The sequence below is a fragment of the Balaenoptera musculus genome, chromosome 11 (genome assembly GCF_009873245.2).
Source record: "Balaenoptera musculus isolate JJ_BM4_2016_0621 chromosome 11, mBalMus1.pri.v3, whole genome shotgun sequence".
NCBI lineage: Eukaryota > Metazoa > Chordata > Mammalia > Artiodactyla > Balaenopteridae > Balaenoptera > Balaenoptera musculus.
Window position 1 is genome coordinate 47388181 of NC_045795.1, and position 21382 is coordinate 47409562.

The 21382-nt window shown below is 40.5% G+C and overlaps 1 protein-coding gene across 2 annotated transcripts in view; it reads right to left on the reverse strand.

Annotated features, from left to right (window-relative positions):
* The window catches only part of NEK10 (NIMA related kinase 10), a 306143-nt gene that overhangs the window by 222661 nt on the left and 62100 nt on the right, over window positions 1-21382 (reverse strand). For both annotated transcript variants that reach the window (XM_036870615.1, XM_036870614.1), the window contains exons 8-17: window positions 15890-15931; window positions 14391-14469; window positions 13368-13435; window positions 11695-11774; window positions 10206-10292; window positions 7361-7585; window positions 4586-4725; window positions 3880-3941; window positions 2336-2413; window positions 180-244 (exon numbers count right to left, since the gene is read on the reverse strand). In XM_036870615.1, coding sequence (XP_036726510.1) covers window positions 180-244; window positions 2336-2413; window positions 3880-3941; window positions 4586-4725; window positions 7361-7585; window positions 10206-10292; window positions 11695-11774; window positions 13368-13435; window positions 14391-14469; window positions 15890-15931 — 926 coding nt within the window. The remainder of the gene's footprint in view (window positions 1-179; window positions 245-2335; window positions 2414-3879; window positions 3942-4585; window positions 4726-7360; window positions 7586-10205; window positions 10293-11694; window positions 11775-13367; window positions 13436-14390; window positions 14470-15889; window positions 15932-21382) is intronic.

Here is a 21382-nt window from a genome sequence, read left to right on the forward strand (position 1 = left end):
GAATTTTCAGTGTTAAGATATCACTAGGGCTGCTCATTATTATCTGTGGATTTTAAGAAATCTGAAGACACATGTTTTGCATACTGACTCTTGCTTCTCTTACTGTTTGCATCTAAATCAGGTACATGAAAACAGTTGACTAATGATCACTGGTCACTTAAATTTCTCTAAGCTCATACCTTTTAAAGAGTGGTCTGTTTCTTTCCATACTGAAGAGAAACCTCAAGGCTCTGAACGCATAACACTGGAAATAAAAGGATATGTGATTCTCAAATGGTAGCTCAACAAAGTAAAACATTTTCAGGATAGCATGATCATGAAGTGAACATTAACGTGGCTTTTTGGTGAGTGTGGCTGGTCTCTGTGGGAGCCACAGCTTGTAACTGAAAGCAGACAACATCAACACCTGGACCGGTTCTCATGTTTAAAAAGCATTTGCGTTGTGGAAGGCTAGGGATCTGGTCCTTGTTTCACTCAGTGCTTGTCATTAGTTCCTTTCTAGAAAGTACAGAAGGAGCAGAGAGACAAGAAATAAAACTCCTACACCGAGAAAACCAAATGTCCCAAGATTTCCAGGAGCTCAAGGTTTATTTTCTTTCTAGCCTGCTATGTATGCCTCAATATTTATATAGTTTCTGTGAGAAAATAAACACTAGAAATAATGACATGTAAAAATAGCCACAGGCACACTGGACTCAAACTTGACAAACTGGTCTCTTGAGTAAGGTCTAAAGCATTCCCCAGATAGAGCCATCTACAGTAACTCCTGAGAACACTCAGAAAGAGGTCTGTGAGACTTTAACAAAGAAAAATAAACACTGGACGTTTTGCAGTGCTGAGAAAAAAGAGAGAGCCCCAGGCTTGCAGCTGTACCTGTACAATAGGCCACCACTGGAGTGACCAGGGTCTGCTGAATTCGAATCTGGAATCATTTCATAAAATTAGTGATCTGAATATAGAAGGGTCACAAACAAGACTGTCTGGAGAAGCCAGGCAGATAACAGGACCACATGAAGGAGACTGGTGAGAAAGCAGTGGAGACTGTGAGAAGTGAGGAACATGCATGTGCCTCGAAAGAATTTCCATACATATTCTTTAAAAGCCTCTACTGGCTTAACAGAATGCATGCGCAGGAGGGAGTGTACTTTACCATGTTCCAGCACAGTGTCATGCATCAGTGCTGTACTAGAGAAGTTAAGTCCCACGCCTGTGTGTTCTCAGTGGTAGCCCTCCAAAATCTCTGCCTGCCAGCCCACAGATACCACCAAAAATTCTCTGCTAGGTTTGACCATCATTCTGGCTGAAAGCTCTTAAATCAGATTGAAGGCAAACATTGTTTTTTACTTCCTGTTCTAACGACTTGAAAAAAAGATAAGCTGCAGCTACTGCAAAGGCTTACTTTAAATTGATTTTATCATGCCAATGTCTTTGGGGACACTTGCCCCCTGGTGTCCACTCCTCAAAAAAGCACATAGGACCCTGCATAATGTGGTCCCTTCTTACCTTCCAGGCCTCATCTCCTAAGGCAGGGGTCCCCAACACCTGAGCCATGGACCGGTACCAGTCCGTGGCCTGTTAGGAGCTGGGCTGCACAGCAGGAGGTGAGTGGCAGGTGAGCGAGCAAAGCTTCATCTGCCGCTCCCCATTGCTCCCCATCGCCCACATTACTGCCTGAACTCTGCCCCCACCCCCACCCCCATCCATGGAAAACGTGTCTTCCACAAAACCAGTCTCTGGTGCCAAAAAGGTTGGGGACCGCTGTCCTAAGGCACTCCCTCTGCCCCACACCCCACACCCACCTCACTGAGCAGCCTAAGCACACTCTAAGCTGCCAGGCTCCCGTGCTTTGTCCACGCTCTTCTCCCTATGCGGATGCCCGTCCACCCTGGAGCAGATGTCATGGGTGTCCACCTCTATCCCTTTACTCACCTGACCAGCACCCTCTCATCCATCAAGATCCATTTTACAGGTTTGCCTTTGTAAAGGTGAAATGCTACTGACTGTGGTCCGTGCTTAAAGATGGCACATAATTTTCCCCTTAGTATTATTTTCTGATACACAAGCAATGTTTTTAAAACACAGAACTTAACAGATAAGCAAAGAAATATCTAAATAAAATCACCTAATACCCTACGGAGAAACTACTGTTAAGCTGTCTACATTGTTTTAACAGCATTTGTTTCCATGCCAGCCTCCCTCACCAGATATTTTTCCCTCTCGGTCAGTAGAGGGGACCAGTGCTAACCTAAAAATTCTAAAAATCATAGATTATATTACCAAAATTTCCCCAGATTCCAGTAACCTGATATTAAAGAATAATGGATATGTTTATTACCTGTAATAGATTAGTTTTTGCTGCATTCTTTTGTTTATTTCGTAAAATTAATTTTGCTATTGTATATATACCATTTTCCTGGAAGAATAAAGATGCCATGTTATCAGTGACCAGCCACAATGCCAGGGAGATACACAGCATAAAGAAGGAAGGAACAATTTTAAAATATTAAAGAAGAAATGTTAGTATAATTTTGGAATCAGGAGTAAATATTACAGGACAATAGTAAAAATGTCAGTGTATTACTTTTAAACATCAAAGACTATAACCACATCATAAAATCACAACTGTCGTTAAAGATTATAAATAACGAAGTATATCAATTAAAAGTGATTTAAATACTTTAAAAACAAAGAGTAGGGGGCAAAAAAAGGGGCAGAGTAAAGGGATCCAAATGTCTTTATATTTTGCATTTTAAATATATAATTATGAAATATTTCTCCCTTTATTGTTTTGTTAATTAAACAATACATGTAGATAAACTAGTATAGAAAAGAAAATAGAAAGAGAAAAATAAGAGATTTTAAAAAATGAAAGTTATTTGTATAAACGGTTAACATCTTTCTAGCCTTATTCTAATACAAATACAGACATGGAGGAATGAACAAAAAGTATTACCTTATTGCTACATTTTTTAGTATCTATTAAATACATAATTTACTGAATTCTACTCTATGTGGGCATTTATATTATAACTGTGAAGAGCTTTACCTGCCTTACTACATTTAGTCTTCAGAGCTGTTCTGTGAATTAGTCTACAATTTCCTTGTTTTATACATGACAAAGTCAAAACTTAGGCTAAATAATTTTTCTAGGGGCCAAGACAGCAAGCGACGGTAACAGGACTGAGCCTCCGCCTGCCTCAGCAGCCACCCTGACCTGCTGAGCTTCCCCAGGGACTCTGATCACTGCTGACCTGACCCTTTACTAACTTTATGAATTTATGCATTTTTAAGTTGATGTATTGAACAAAAAAAAAGTTTTCTCTATAAAATTCAACAAGCAGGAAATAACTTTTATAATAGAAACACATACAAGGGTTGTATATAAATGTGTGTATTCACACACACACACACACACACACACATACATATGACTGTATATGTAGTGAATTGGTTAATGAATTATGCTTTGTGTGCTTTGTGAAATCAGTTTCCTGACAATAAATATTTTGTTTGGTGTGTTTCAATCACCTCCAGCTGAATAACTTCATGTCCTCTTAAAGTGACTGCTATCCTTAACTCATGGTGTCCTATGTGCCATAGGAATTAAAACAATTAAATTAAAACAATTCAGAATAGCTTTAAAAAAAAGATAAAGAAAATGAAATAGACTGCACATAATATAGGGAATAAACACCATCAGTTACCTACATGGCAGTTCTTTTTAAGCTGAGTTGAAAGAGGAAGGACAAGAATATAAAATGGAATTCTACATGTTAAATAAGACATATTACAATATTTTTAAGCCATGTTCCAGGATACAGGTGTCACCTGAGGTGGGCTCCCTCCATCGTGACAGGTCCTGGCACCCCGCCCTCTCACCTGAACCACCTGATGGGCGTTGGTGTCGTCAAGCACCAGTTCCGTGAGGGCCGCACAGCAGGCTGCAACGAAAACCACCAAATGCCGTGTCTGTCGTGGCCATGGTGGCACTTGCACATCAGCACTCTCGCTCCCTGCCTCAGAGAATTTTGTTGGCAGAGCCATCCCTCAAAAAACACTAATTTTCCTTCTGGCACGTCTCTGGGAGAAAGGCACTTGAGTTGTGCTGGCTGGTACCTCTCCTCTTCATGTAGCTCACACGCATGCACACCCCACGGCAGCCTGTGGGGCACCGCCAATGCACCCCGCTGTGCATGGAGGGGGGAGGGAGGCAGGCACCGTCAGCCCCATACCCAACATGTGCCCGGTGTGGAGCATGTGCTCAATGTACATCAACAATGGTCAGATAAATAGTGCATACTTTAAATATATTACCCAAGTTAACCCTTATAATCTGAGTATGAACTACTTTAGAGGGCTAACAGATTAGGCCACAGAACTTGGCAAGCAGAGGAAAGTTTGGGGTGTCCTTAACCTGCAAGTCCAACACTGGTACCAAGAAGTTTCAGGCATCCACATGGATTTAACTTCACATTTTTTAAGTTATAAATTGGGCCTAATTAATATTATCATTATAATTTTATAATAGAATAATACAAGGTTAAACAATATCAAATAATAAAACATAATAATATGATATAAATACCTGCTTGAAGAGAGAAAGTATTTTCTTGTATTTCCCGAGGGCTTAAATCTTCTGACAAATGAAGCTGCTGGATTCGGCCTGCCGCATTGGCACTAGACAGGCTTCCAATGGAGGAATGATCAGAAACAAAATTTCTGTCCCTGAAAAAGAAAAGTTAATGCACAGACCAATTTATCAATGGTAGTTCATGGTCAGTGCTTTCTGGTTCCTGTTTCATAAATCTTTGCCTCCCCCAGGTCATAAAGTTTTCTCCTGTGTGACCTTCCAATCCACTCAGACATGATTTTTGTGTGCAGTGTGAGGTAGGAGTCATCTCTCTCTTTTTCACATGGCCCCCTTTGTTTTGAACGCTATTCTTCTGCCATTTACTTGAATACATCTCAGTCTTCATCATTCTGAGTTTTGTCTTTTTCCATTAAATTCCAATCTTCTTTTATTTTAGGAAAGTTCTCTTCTATTAGATCATTGAGGCTTTTCAAAATTTCCTTTTGTTTTATTCTCTACCTTAGGGATATCAATTATCCAAGTGTTGAAAACCCATCTTCTGTGGGCCATATCCTTCATTTTACATTGCTCTTATTCCCTTGTCTTCCTCCTCTGCATCGTGTGTAAGTTTTCAAGCGTGCCCTTCCTTTCACTAACTCCACTTTCTTTCTGGTACTCAGTCTCTGCATGTTGTTCAGTCCTCATCTTCTTTCCCAGCTTCACAATCATTCTGTTCTCCTTTTTACTATCCTATCATCTCATCTTTAATCTCATTCCATAAACTTCATGTTCTGTTTAATGTGTTTGATAAAATAAAGCATTTGTTTTTCTGTTTACTTAGTGCAACATCTTCCACAATAGATCATTCGTCTGTCTTTATCTGCTTTGTTCCCTTCTGTTTTACATGGTTGCCATGTTTTTTCATGCATTTATTTTTATGGCAGCAGCTCTATGTAGATTTCTATATGCCCAAATGTAAAGTGGATGGAGTCTCCCTGGCCTCCGTCCTGTGTCATCTGGGCCCTCTGCCCTTCTTTCGGGGAGCATAGGGAAGGTAATGGAATAGTCGCAGTCAATGATCTTTAATTATGTTAAAACTTGAATTTTAGGGATCACTCTACCTGATCAAGAGTATGTAACCTTTTAGAAACTGCCTTTGAGTTTGGGACTGCAGGCGAATGGGCATGAACAGATTTCCTATAAACCACCCTGACAACAGAGCCTGTTCATACTCAAGCCAGCAGACAACCTGGCAACCTCACCCCTTATACCAGCTCTAGGCAGCCCAGCTCTGAAAGGATATTGTTTACCCAGCTGGGGTAATAAATTCTCCCAGAGCACTGAGCCATATTTAACATGGAATAAGTATTGACATACATCTTCTTCCCAGGGAAGAGATTTCTAACATTGTACCATAGAAGTGGACTGGGAAAATTACTCTTTAGATGTGAAAGAACTCTTTTCTATCAAGAATGGTTATGGCTTGAGCAAAAGAGGAAAACTAGTACTTTATATTAAACTCAGTTCTATGTGGTCAAAAGGCAGGTTTTGTCTTTGAAGTATTGCTTAACTATTATATAATTTAATTTTATCATCAAGAAAATAGCTGCCCTCCACGAGGGCTACCCACGGCCACTGTAATACGTATGATGGACCAAAAATAACCACCACCATCATTGTCATCATCCTATAAACTCAAGTGGAAAAAAACCTTTGCAATCATAATTACATTGACTGTGGGACTAGCTCATTATGCCACAATACTAATGAAAGATTTATAATTTATACTTTAAAGTACTTGAGATTTTTATGTGATATTCATAAAAGGAAGTAGATTGTCAACAGTCTACACATTATTTACTTGGTTTTGGTAATGATAGAAATTGTTAACAAAGCCACTGCTCATATCTCTAGTCTGTTCTTATGCTTTGGAAAGTTCCTTCAGAGAATGGAGCTGATGACACATAGCTCCACAATATCAAGTTATCAGGCACAACAAGCACAAAGTCTGAATAATATTGATTTGATAACATATTAAATCATATTAAGTCATATTAAAATTGATATTACTCTGCTTTTATTAGAATGAACTTTATTTACATACTACAGATAAATGTGATCTTTTTCCAGGCAGATATAATCCTTTTCAACTTTGATTCAGCACCTAGGGGGATGAATTATGCTCTATAATAATTTTAGGTAATAGATCCTTCCCACTGGTGGTACCAGTAATATTGTTATTCAATATTTCAATACATGTAATACATACCATATCTACTATTTTTTGCTTTTGTTATAGTTTTTGCAACATAATTCAAGAGAATTTCAGTTTGAAACTATTTTAACAAGCCATTCCTTCCCCAGATTCATGGCTTTGAATGCCACCAGATTCTACTTTTAAAAGAGAGACAACAAGGTGTTAATCCACCTCAGAGCACTGCCACGGAGATTAGAGAGAAAAGAGGAGCAACTGGACCAGGGTCAGTAACATGGAATCATTTGAATAACAGTATTTCCTCCTATTTTAACTAAGGATCATACATCTGTTCCTTTAATGCAGGCTGGTGATTCAAAGATAAATACGTCAGGGATCCCAAGGAGCTGAAAAGATGAACGCTCCCAACATTGATTTAGAGCCTGTTTGCAACAAGTAAAAATGACTCTGTAGAACATGAATGACCGAAGAATGGGAGGGAGCCAGCTGAGCACATGCCCACCCTGCCCTCGAACAGCTGAGACCCCAGCCTTCATCAGCCAGAGTGAAGCAGGCCAAAGCCTGCTCTGACTCACCCTCGTAAAATATGAAGAATCTGCTTGATGCCTCCCCAAATGCGAATTTCCACACTGGTCTCAGGGTCCTCACAAACCTGAACCAGGATCCAGACGACGCTCCACAGCAGCTGTAGGTGGTCTGAGTGCAGCAAGCTGAGGAGGATGGGGACCCCCTCGTAGAGCTTCACCTGCTCTCTCACCTGGCGCTCGGCACAGAGCAGGCGCAGCAGCTCAGCTGTCAGCCTGCGAGGGATGGGCGGGAGGGGAGACTCAGCTCAGTGGCGGCTTGACTTTATTCACACGGAGCTGCCGACACGCACGGACGGTCGCGCTAACAGGCTCTATGTCACAGTCAGCACATGTTCTCTGTAGAGGGCTGGATCACAGCCAAGTGTTTGCAGCTCTATGGGCCATACAGTCTCTGTCATGACTACCCAGCCATGCCAACATGTGCAAAAGCAGCCACAGACAACACACAAAAACCAACGGGCATGGCTGTGTGCCAATAAACCTTTATTCACAAAAACAGCCAGGGAGCCAAATTTAGTCTGCAGGTCATAGTTTCTGGACAACTTTCTAAGTCATATCCTCATGGTATCCCTATTGGTCTGGCTAAAAACCTACTAACCAGCAGACAGGCATCAAGTACATACAATGGGACCTGCATTATGCTCAGGACAAAAGAAATATAAAAGCTTTATCCTAGTCTTCAGAAGCTTACTATGTGATTGCAAAAATAAGACATTAATACCTGATGGCAAAAACACTATGATCCAGGGAAATTAAATGCAAAGTGCTCAGTGAATATCTGGAGAGTAAAATAAAGATAATGATGGCATAAGACATAAGGTTCAACTAAGCTCTGAAACATTATGATGATAGACGTTTCATAGAGCTGTCCTGAATCCTCCAAGCTCACACTCTGAACACTTTCCTGGATGGTGTTATTTATTCCTATGGCTTCAAACACTCCCTCTACCCTGGCACTGTGATCTCAGCCCAGGCATCACTCCCAACCTATAGAGGTTCCAGCAGTCACTTAACTGTTCCACAGGCACTCACCCCACTGTTTCTAAACTCAAAGTCATTATCCTCCTCCCCAAATCAGCCCTTCCACTTATGTCCCCAATCTGGACTCAGGACACCACAGTCTTTTCAATTTCCAAGCCAAAGACTGGGAATCCTCCAAGACACTCCCTTCTTCTCCAACCAGTGGAGAGCCTTTGGTTCCCCCTGTTTCCTGGGCAAGCACTGGGGTTAATTCTTCTGTGAGTCCTGCAGCTAGCTAAACCCACTGCCCCTCCATCCTTGTGAGCCTCGATTATGCTCAAGATATAAGCTTCTCTGTCACCCTCCTCTCCAATATTCCCATTCTTACCCTGCTTCACAATTCCTTTCCCTGAGCTAATTTTCCATGGCTCCTCTCCCTCCCAAACTTTTATGCTCTGACATATGTTCTTTGGTAGACAGTATTCTTCACCTTCTCAAACTTTCTACACCAAACATTCCCTCCTTGTTCTAAGTGGATCTCATTGTGTGGCTAAATTCCACACCCCACACACTGCAATCAGAATAACTGTCCCCCCAAAATCAATCTGATCATGATTAAAATCTGTGAGTCTCCATAATGTTCATGATAAAAACCACACTATTAGGCACAAAGTGCCCATCATGACCTCGCTAAAGGTATCTCATCTATAAAATATGGAAAGAGAATTGCAGATCAAACAAGTTAAAACACAAAAGTGCTTAGAGCAGGGCCTGGCATGTAGAAGGCCTGGCCAAAATTAGCTCTATTTCTAACTTATCACCAACTATCTAACTAGTTTTCTGGCACCCTCCCTCCTGCACTCTGCTGTAGCTGCGCCCACCCATGCACGCTCCTCTCTCACATACCACTGCAGGCCTCCAGGTGGGAGCATATTCTGTTTTCACTTGCTCTCTTCCTCTGCCTAGACAACTGCTCCTTCTTTTAGGAGACTTGGCATGACCCCTCGCTCTGATTGGAGGTGCTGCTCCATGCCCCCAGGGTATCTATCCTGTGCATCCACTGACCACACCACCTACAATGTTGTGGTGAAACTGATGATTTGTGTGTCTGCCCCTCTCCTACACCATGCAACCATATCTTATTCATCTTTGGTTTTCCAACACCTGTGCAGAGGCTATTGGGTGAATCAATTCAGACAACCAAGTCTAAGTATAGTTTGTAAAAGAGGGTTAAATTGGCTTAGACGAAGAATTCAAGGGATTTACTATGAGTTAAATGTCAGTGTTTTATTGCTTGGGATTTCTGTTAACTATTTTGCCTCTTTAGAAAATTATGACTTACTCGACTAAATATCAAATGATGCAGGTAACCTAATAAATATATGGATACAATAAGTTTTTAGGGCAATAGGTAGTTCAAGTGAAAATGAGTTCATTTTACTCTAGATTCTGTTTTGGTCATGAAATAAGTCAGTAGCTATCTTAATGTATTTTACTTGCCTTAAGCAAAATAGATTTTAGGAATCTAATCACTTATTCAACACACAATCTGAAATTACTGAAAGTACAGCCACCTCAGAGTTTCCTTCCTTAAGGAGACAGGATGTAAATAAATGTAATAAAAAAATATTAAAGATGTAATCATGAGACTTACATATTTCAAATCTATGACCAGTTCTAGAAGTAAAGCAGGACCAAAGATAGATCGATATATCTCTTTGCTATTGGTTACTTTATATAAACTTAAATAGAAGATGAATGCCAAGTTGACTCATGATATTCAGTTAACAATGTAAATAACATGACATAAGTAAAATAATAATATTTTCATTAAATGTCAGACACTGTCATTTTCCCCTGTTAGCAATCCTACCTTTTGGAAAGCAAGTCATATTCATGTAAAATCATCAGCAGATTTTCTACAATGTTGAGTTCACTTATTTTCTCCCTACATTCTGGACTACAAATTGAAAAGTATTAGTAACTATGAAAAATGTATTTTACCATATCCACGTATTTAATATCTTAGCCCTCATATTATCCCAGGAGGAGAAACAAAATGCAATGTAGCTCTATGGCCAGGGCTACATTAAACTCCAACATTCAATAAGTATTATATGTCATAAATTTAAATTTGTTTAATAACAGTATGATGATAACATGATTCCCTTTGGAGAAAGGGAATCATATGCTGTTCACAAAAAAGCAATGATCAGCATTACTCACAATAGCCAAGATATAGAAATGACCTATATGTCCTTTGATAGATGAAGTGGATAAAGAAAATGTGATATACATATTTATATATATAATTGAATATTTATATATAGTTATAATTGAATATAATTATATATACATAATTGAATATTGTTCACCCATAAAAAATCTTGTCATTTGTGACAATATGGATGAACCTAGAGAACAATCTGTTAAATGAAATAAGCCAAACAGAGAAGGGCAACTACCATACGGTATCACTTATATGTGGAATCTAAAATAAACAAACAAAACCGACTACATAGAAACAGAATAGAATGGAGGGTGTTTACTAGTGGTTGGAAGTAGGGGGAAACAGGGAGGTGTAGGTTAAAGGGTACAAACTTTCAGTTATAAGAAGAATGAGCACTAAGGATCCAATGTGCAGCATGGCAACTACAGTTAATAATATGGGGTCGTGCACTTGAAAGTTGCTGCGAGGTCTTACATGTTCTCGTCACAAAACCAAAAAAAAGAGTTAACTATGAGAGGTGATGGATGTATTAATTATCTTGATCTTGGTAATCATTCCACAGTGTACATGTGTATCAAATCATTATGTTGTACACTTTAAACACATAAAATTGTATTTGTCAATTAGTCCTCAATTAACTTGGAAAAAAACCCAAAAAAACAAAAAAGCAGTGATCCACTTACTGGTATAAAAACATATTTAAAGCTTTTTTATTTAAAATAATCATAACATCTGTAGGGGTTATCTAGAATTTTTTAAAGGGCAAAAATGTTTGAAAATGTTAAAATATATATAGGGGAGAGAATGAAGAAAACAAGTCAGGGAGATTCAACTGTCCAAGACATATTGTGTAATTTTGAAAGTAGAAGTAACTGAGGTTGGATGAAAAGACTAGGTAAATATTTCTAGTCAGGAAAAAAAAAGAAAATTTTAAACTGCTTTGCTGCTCCAACTTAAATTCTAAAATGATGCTTTTCCATCCCGGATCCTCTTCAGTACAGTTATGGTACTTCATGTTTATTTTTCACAAATTTTAACTAAGTAGATGGCAAAATAAATAGAGAAACTGATCTATTTTGCATTTCTTCCATCTGAGTTGCTAAAGCAGCAGAACTTATTAAAATACACTCACCTTTCAGCTAAACTAGCCAGAGCCAGAAGGGCACCCAACAGAACATTAGTATCTCGGGCACTGAGTAAATTTACTAATGTCTGAAAAATGAAGTAAAATAAGGTTTAATTATGTAAGTACTACAAGCTTCTTGAACAGTATGTTTCCTTCTAAAGATCATAGAGGCTTAACCTCAAAATTTGTTAAACATTCACGATCTCCAGTTCTTAAGGGGCAGGCATCCACCCCCTCTTCAGACGAGCTCCTTGTAAGCATTCCTTGCCCAGGACAGGAAGCAAAGGGACCAAGATACATGGCCCTCTACTTCCAGGTGCCCACGCTGTCTGTTCTCTGTCTTCTGGTAGCGACCAGTCACTGAGCACTCATTCTGAGTTGGGCATTGGCATTGTGGCAGGCACTTACCAAATTATGAAAGTACTTTTTCAACAAAATGTTGAAGACTGTCTTTTTTCCCCAAACTAAGCAAGATATGTTAACACTACCAGACAATTCATTTGCCTCTCAAATTTCTGAGTAACATCACTGAGTTGGGAGTCGTCTATATCTTATCAGTCACCTTCTCGGGATTCCCATTACTGCAAATTTATGTATATTCCCTCTACATTTTTAGAACTCAGGGTCCCCCAAAGCACACACCCAAACATACTTCAGACCAGAGTTGTGACCTGTATAACAACTACTAGGCTGATTTTGGGTTTCTATTATGTGGGTTTTTCCCCTTTATGATCTCATACATTTTCTATGGAGCTATTATTATCTTTGTTTCTCAGATCCCTCCCTCTTTTTCTTCTCTCACTTTTTCCTTTCTGTCTTCTAACATAGTGTTTCCCAAACTCCAGTCACTGATATATCATTTCACAATTTTTGTCATGTCCACCCTTAACACCTTAATGCTACTCAAAAATGTTCTCCAAATTCTAAGTGATATCAGTGATATAGCTATTGAAATAAAAAATGCTGACCTGTATTATCACTAAGAATCACCCCCCCCCATACAATGAGCAGCATGTGTTAACACATTTTAGGCAACTTTGCTCTAATATATGGTGGAAAGTGGCTTCCTGGGATATAAAAACTCAACAAATTATTGAAACCTGGCTCTAGGCAGCTACCAGCTAAATCGTTTTGCTATAAATATAAATGTAGTCTGTTTTGATTAAACCTGCATTCATTCATCTCGAAATATGTATTTGACCCATGGGCTTATAATACTAAACCATCTTATTATGAGGTTAAACCATATGAAATTGACCTACACACCAGGGTAATTTCACATGGTTCAAACTAATATAACCTCATGTGCCAAATGGAATGTATTTATATGTATACATACATATATATGTATTTATTTATTTATTTGTAAACACACACCCAGGATCAGTTTATATATAGTCAAGGTTTTACAAGCAACATTTAAATTAAGCAATAAACTTAGTTGATTAAGGAATAAAGAATTAAATGACATAGAAAAAAGAAAAAAGTTTCAGAAAACCTTTATTTGCTCTTTCTATATTTACTCCTTAGGTGGGTTAGCAGAGATTGGCAATTTTAGGCTAGGTTAGCAGGCTTGAGAATTATAATTACACGTGGCTTGACCACAAGGGCTCTGGACTCTAGCATGTGAACCACCACCATATGAAGCTGAAGCAGGAACTCCTTCTGGGACCACTCACCTTGTGGGCTCCGCTTGTGGTGACCCATTCTCTTTGGTCTTTGACAGCAGCAAGTTTTTGAAAAATATCTATAAAGGAATGGAATATCTCAACGAGGGATTTGAAGCTTAAAGGGTGTCAGTGCTCATAGAGTCTCAGGTCTCAAGTACTGATGGGCAAGGAAAGGAAGGACAAATGGGAACACAGGCCACACAAAAAGGACAATGGAGGGAGGAGGGACAGGGTTGATTTTTTTACTTCAAGAATCACGTTTCAAGCTCAACTAGTATTTATTATATATTACTATCATAATAATAAAATTTGGAGATAGCAAGAAAATTAAACCTTCCCTTCCACTTAAAGTTGAATGAGTTCCTTAATATCATTACAAGTTCAAAGTGAAACCTACTCTTCAAAGATCGCCCCCATAAAGATTTCATGTGTTGGACTTAGCAAGGTTCCTCAGTGGAGGGGAACGGCTGGCCTCACAGAACCTTCCTGGTGCCTGAGGCTCACCACAGATTCCTCTCTCCCTGGAATTGAGAATTAAGGTCCAGTCCTGTGCACACAAAGAAAGTGGGCTCACTCCCACGAGAGCAGGAGTGCGCAAGCATCAAATCCAGAGAGCACGGAAGGTGGGCTGGGAAGAGCTTCCAAAAAGAGAAGCTTTGGAAGTGGGTATTGTTATTACCCCAATTTTATAGATGAAAAATGAATAGTCTCTGACATTTTAATAGAAATCGAAGGAGGCAAAAAATATTTTTACCAAAATTTGCTTTTATGGAAGGAAGTCTCTCTTGCACTAAATAAACTAAGCTTGTGCTCAATGAAAATCTTTTAAAACATGAAATCGGGTTTTTCAAGGTAAGAACTGTGATCTAAAAATCTCCCCTCTGGGTACATTTTGCCACTGAGCAAAACAGCTGGCATGGACTCTCAAGCCCATAGCTGTGTGGGGAGCCCCGTGAGTATTCAAAGCGTCCCCCCTTCCCTGCTGCAAAAGCCATGCCCGGATGGCCAGCTGCGTCCCGGGACCGCGCTTACACGTCATGTTGACCAGCTTGTCCACGCTGTGCTGCGCCTCCCCGGAGCCGAGGTACCCGTGGGCCACGATCTCCATGTACTGCGGCGGGGGGAGGGGGAGACCGACAGGCGAGTCAGAGGGGAGGACGCTCAAGCACACAGCAGGTGAGGGGAAAGGTTGTGCACTTCTGAAAATGAGCTGTAGGTGGCACAACAGGCTCACCAAACAATACTTGGTGGCCCTGGGCCTGCTTCGCTCAAGTGCAGAAGGGGGTGGGTTTCTGGGTTCTTGGCTTCTGTGGAACGCCCCAAAGTGGAGGGAAGGACCTGGAAAGATTGTTTAAACTCTCAAAAGTCCCAAGATGACTCCTAACTGAATAAATTTGTGTTGCAATTTAACCTCCAAATACAAGATACAAATAAGATGCAATAATATAGTACATAGAATTTTAATTCTTCAATGTAACTTTTCAGCAGAATTTTAATAACACACTGCATATATTTTATCGACCTTATGTTTTATAATACCCTAAGTTATATCTAACCAGCATACAAGCAGATAGCAATAATTAGAATGAAATGTATGGGGTAGTCTAATAATCCCTCACTGTGGATGACTGATTGTAATAAGAAATAAGTTCAGAGAAACACACATAAATTTCTGACATTTTAATGAAAGTAAAATGGATAAAAAGATCCTTTACAATATAATTTTATTAAAGATTATTTCATTAAATGAGCTAAACCTCTAGCCAATTAAAAAATTTCTTAAAAATAAAAACAAGATATGTTTTATCAATTTCCCAAGAATAAAAAAATAATAAAATAGATTTAATATTAAATTGCCATTAAAATTAATCATCCATTAATAACTCAGAATGAGTTTGCAGGGCCACGGGTTTATTATGAAAATTATTCTTTCCATACATGGTATAGATTTCAGGAGAATGGGCTTTTTCAACTGTTTCCATGCCTGGAAATTTTATTTTATTGTATTAATAAGCCCAAACATTGGACTGTCTCACCATATATATTCACCTCCTTACCTTCCCTCAGTAGTTACCAAAGCAGAAAAATAAATGAAGTCAAGATCATTCCTCACATTGTTATTTATTTTTAATATTTTAGTGAGCACAGCAATTCTTTTTTGTGTGAAAAAGTTATGAACATCTTCATAACCAATATTTTCTCCCACCATTTGGTGTGTGCAGTGCTGAGGCCTGGGGCCTGCCAGACAACACCTATTTATTTTCTTTACTAACTAAAGACAGGTGACCTCTTATATTGATAGAACTTTCTCGTTTCAACAGGCTGGGTAAAGTGACCCCAATCAGCCAAGAGAAAATGTCACGAGTCCCTCCCTGCTCTGTGTGTATCCTGCCTCATGCTCACACTCGCAACCCTGCCTGCTCCTCTCCTTGGCAGGCAGCTAAGGTAAGAAAGACATCTTCTGTCACACACCTATGTAATCTCTGCCTAAAAGAGAAAGGCAAAACCAGCCACCACAAAAAGAATCTTACCTGAGCTAGGTTTTCAATCCCACCCAAGCTATGGAGCATTTCCTGATAAAATAAAAACAACAGAACACACATGAAAGATGAGAGTGGTGGGGGGAATGTACTTTACATGCAATCTATTTATTAAGTTATGAGTTTTAATTATTTTTTGAAGGCCCACATTCTAAATATGGAAAATTTTAATGTTCGCCAGTCATACTATATTTAAGATAAGTTATTAATAAATATGAATGAAAGTTGGGTTGAGATTAAGAGAATGTAAGTATGCTCAGAACTGCAGCCTGCCTCCTAATTCTTTTTACTTCCTCTCATGTCATCATAAAATGTTAGAGCTGGAAAAAGCTGTTAGATATCATTCCCTTCAACACCCTCATATTACAGAGTAGGAAAACTAAGACCCAGAATGGTAAACCATTTTGCCTAAGTGACAAAGCCTGGATAAGAATCCAGCATCACTGAATCCCAGGACCTTCCTCTAGGCCTCTGCCTAGTGTGGCCCATGGACCAGCAGCAAAAACATTATCTGGAGCTGATTAGAAATGCAGAATCTCCTACTCCCCCCAGGCCTGCTGAATGACACTATGAATTTCAACAAGATCCCTGGGTAATTCACACGCCCAATAAAATCTGAGCAGCATTGCTCTAGTAGACTAGACGACAGGGCTTCTCCTTAAAATGATGTGGCTTATGGTCTTATTACACCCATACCCTAAACTAATGTAAGGATAATCATTGCAAAATGTCCTCAGATATAGGTCTTTAAAATCAATTCCCAATAACAAGGCACTGCATGAAACTTCTGAAAAGTGCTAATTAAAAGAGAGAGTGCTGGGAGGCTGGAGTTGTGAAAAGAACTGGTTTGGAGCTCTCCTAACAGTCGATGCTCTCAGGTTACCCACACTGACATTTATCTTGGGGTTAATGGGTTTCAGGTGGGCTAACCTGTGTAACTCTGTATTGACACCTCTCTCCTTACTTTCTCTGCACACAAGGGAGTTATTTGAAATACAAACATTAGCCAACATTCCAACTCTGGAAAATTCAGGGCAATGAGTACGTGACTGTGGGGACGCCATCTCATTCTACCCGGAAGCTGAGTGGGCAGCTGAGGAAAGGCTCAGGGGCTCAAGGCCTCCTGGGTCAAGGTTTCCTTATTCTGTGTGAAGGGAATTTGGAAGCAACATGCACTTGTTTAAATTAAGAATAAAGGTACATTTATAACTCAATTAAAAATCATTCTACGACCACCTATTAATTTGAATTCCCATGATTGCTATTCACTTTAGAAGAGCTATAATTAAAGAACGTAAGAATATTGTATACATTATCGCTAATTATGGTGGAAATTTTATACATATAAAGATAAAAATAACATTTTAAAACCACTTATATTTTTTCAACAAATATTTTTTTTCATTCCTCTTAGGTAAGATCCCTGGGTTAGGCTCTGAAGGGGACACAAATATGTAGATGACAGAGGCTGACTTCACTGAGCTGCAAGCAAGCATAAGGCAGATATACAAATAACTGGAATTTAAGATAGAATTTGGTAAGTGTTATAAGAAAGTTATACATGAGGTGCTGTGATGCTGCAGAGAAGGGACATATAATAGCCTGCTGAGAGGACTAAGGAAAACTTTGTAAGGATGGTAGCCTCTGAATGGGCTTAGAAGGATGGATAGATGTGCTGAGAAGACGTGGGGGGAGAGGGGGAAATAAAGGGGATTCCAAGCAAAGAGAACAAAGAGGCTCAAAGGTGCATAGAAGTTGCGTAGAAAGAACATCAAGATGTTCTATTACTGTGAAAAGCACCTCCCTAACACCATGAAGGGAATCTTTGGGAATAATGTTAGAAAAATAGGGTGAGATAAACTGGACATGTCCATTCAGACTTGGACATGAGCCTGAATTTGAACTTTGCCATTCGGGCCTGATGAAAGGGTGCGAACAAGGGCTGATCAGAATCAGCCGTGAGCACATTGTCCCTCTACTCTTAGAATGAACTGGAGAGGCAGGGGTGTGGAGGGAAGCCCTGTGGGTTGGCAGGGGCAGCGAGAAGGGAGTGGACAGGTGGGCTGTCTTGGCAGTGGTGTGACCAACTGGGCGTGAAAGGGCCAAGGGTAGGAAGGGAGTGCAGGAGGCATCTCTGTCTGTGAGCCAGGGTGACTGGGGGCAAGGACACGATGAACCCGGGAAGGGGAGAATAGGCTGGGTAGACAAGGAGACTGAGTCTGGACATGCTGAGTTGCTGGTGGTGTATCCAAGTGACAAAAGAACAACAGGCTGGGGAAAAATGAGGCCAGGGCAGAAGACTGAGATCTGGCATCACTGACATAAAGGAAATTTAAATTTGAAGCTTGGGAGGGAGAAGACACCAGGGAGAGAATAATGGTTAAATGATTAGTCATGGTCATCTTTAAATGTTTACCTTGACAAAAATATATCTATCCAATAATCAATGTTAACAATATGGAACTAAGCCCATGTTTCCCAAACTCTCTCCTGGGAATAATCATTTTATTCTGTGCAGTGGGTGGTACTAGGTATTCTTAAAAAAAAAGAAAATTTCATGATCAAATGGTAGGTTAAACAGAATGTAACAAATTATTTTACCGTAGATTAAAACTCCTCAGTAAAATTAAAAACTCCTCAGAGCTTTAATATGCTGCCGTGCACTGTAAGTCTCTAGTGGGAGAACCCGTGTGCAGCTTTCCTACATATCACCGGGCAGAGCACACTTCTTTTCACAGAATACTGACCAAGTCCTGTGGAGCACCGTGAGAGAAGCGCTGCTATAAAGTACAATAAGGGGAAAATGCACTCAAGCAGTTACCCTCCATTTGTTAAACAAACACTTTCCCAGAGGCCTGAGGGCCCGACAGAGACTGGAGCGCGGCGGGGACACGCCTGCTCTAACCTGCCCGCGTCTATGGGAGAGAAGACCTCGAGGCACGCACACCCCTGGGCTCAGCAGTCCTGGTTACTGATCTGAAAAGCAAACAGGACTGCGCGCCCTTCCCCACCTCAGCCCTCCTCCCCGGCATGGGCTGGAGGCTCATGGGACTGGGCTCTGGACTTCTGAGGCTACTGGCCTCGGGAAAGTCCCCATCAATCTGAACTTCAGTTCAATGAGCCACATGTGAACAAATGTCCTTGCTCTACCCATTCCCAGAATTTTTCTCTCTTTAAAAAAAAATGATACAAAAACATAATACTGATAAAAACTATATAGAACAATGGAGCACCCTACAACACCAATCTGGTTGTTGTCAGTCCAGCACGATGTCACTGCGGCCCAGAGCATCTGGGCCCTTAGACACGCTCTCCTGTGTCTCTCGGCCAGCAGAGCAGTGAGCTCTGAGCGCTGCGCCCTGACCCACGACCCACGCCTCTGCCGTTAGGGTTCCACACCTCTCATCCCTCCATCTCAGTTGAAGGCTCCCCTATGCCCTGACCTTTACTTATCTTTCCAGTTGTATTAGTAACTACTCTTCTAAAAGGCTCATAGCGGGTGAGGAGAAGTTTCCTGCCTTGGAGTCTGGAGGAAAGGTGGTGCCATTAACAGAATCAGGAGCTGATTCTGCAGGTTGGAGGAGAGGGAGGATGAAGAGGACCCTGTGCAGTTACTGAGGGTCCTGTGCATATCAGCCTCTCTAACCCTTTGGCATCTGTATTCCTTTACACACTTAGAAATTACTGAGAATCCCAAAGAGCTTCTGTTTACATGGGTTCTATCTACTTATATATACCATATTAGACATTAAAAGTGAGGAATTTTTAGAACACAAGAGTATACAAGCATATGTTCCGTCATTACACATCCTGTAGCCTCTACAAAGCTCCACTGCACACTTGTAAAAGAGTGAGAGTGAAAAGGCAGATAACACTGTAGCATCACTTTTAAGATAGTTTTGACCTTGTGGGACCCCTGGAAGAGTTTCAGAGACTGATGACGGTCCCCAGATCACACTTGAGAACCACTGTGCTACTGTGTCATCAGGATCGCTGCCCAACATATACCTGGAAATTTGGGACTTAAATGAATGGAAAAGTCTGAGGCTGGAGATTTGTGCTTGTGAGCAAAGAACAACAACAACAAAATGATAGTTGAAGCCAAGAGCTCAGAAGATAGGGGAGAAGATGACAAAGAAAATAACTTTGGGGAAGGTTAACATTTAGGAAGGCAGAATTTTAAAAAGGAGCAAGTAAATAATACAGAAAAAAGAAAATGAAAAAGAAAAAGTAATGAGTAAGAGCTAGAGGTTCTCAGGATCAGTGAAGGCAAACAGAAAATGTGGCAAAGGGTATGGGTTGCTAAAGAGAGGCTGGCGGTGCAAGGGCAGGGGGGAGAAGGCCACGCAGCTCCACTCTCCTTTTATTGTTGTAGCTGATGTAAATGTAGTTTAGGGGCTTTTAAGAGTTTTTCTTAGGACTTCCCTGGTGGTGCAGTGGTTAAGAATCCGCCTGCCAATGCAGGGGACATGGGTTCGAGCCCTGGTCCGGGAAGATCCCACATGCCACAGAGCAACTAAGCCCGTGTGTCACAACTACTGAGCCTGCGCTGTAGAGCCTGCAAGCCACAACTACTGAGCCCACATGCCACAACTACTGAAGCCCGCGCACCTAGAGCCCATGCTCCGCAACAAGAGAAGCCACTACAATGAGAAGCCTGAGCACGGCAACGAAGAGTAGCCCCTGGTCACCGCAACTAGAGAAAGCTCGTGCACAGCAACGAAGACCCAACGCAGTCAAAAATAAATAAATAAATTTAACAAAAAAAGGGATTTTCCCTTTATCCTTGATAAGCAATGTGCTATGACAGCTTACTGTAAGGAGTCCAGGTGGACTTTTACCTTTATCCTGCTTGGGACTCCAACTACACCTGAAATCTCCAAACATATGTTGCCCTTTAATTATGGAAAACTAAGCAATTTTATCTTTAAAAATGGCTTCTCTTTCATCCTTTCCACTCTTTTCTTGCTGGAACCTCCATTAAGCATATACTGGAGCCTCTGGGTCAAGAAATGACGACTGGATCATGGCCCACCATGGTCTTCTTAAATGACTTCCAGAGAGAACCTTGTGCATAATATTCAATGAAAAGTTCTACAACACATCAGTTGTAAAAGAAAAGGAGTGAGTTCAAGACCTATAGTCTGACCTTTCAATGAATGCAGTGATGAAGGTGAGATGAAGGCTTGAGGGGATAGCAGGTCAAGAAAAGGGCATTTTACGATAAAAGAAAACAGAAAGGGAGCCACTGACACTGTAACAAAGAAAACAGATGGAAGGCTGAACCTTGGCAAGGAGGAGGGCTTTCTTCAGAAATAAGAAGGGACGTAAAGGTGCATGATAATATGAATATTTCAAGCAACAAAGAAAATACGAACACTCCTACTGGGATGGCTTCAGTTTTGCCTGTAAAACAGGTAATGCTGTAATCTGTTAAGAATGACAGGGGTAGGAAGGGTCTGGGTATGAGAAGTGGAGATGGTC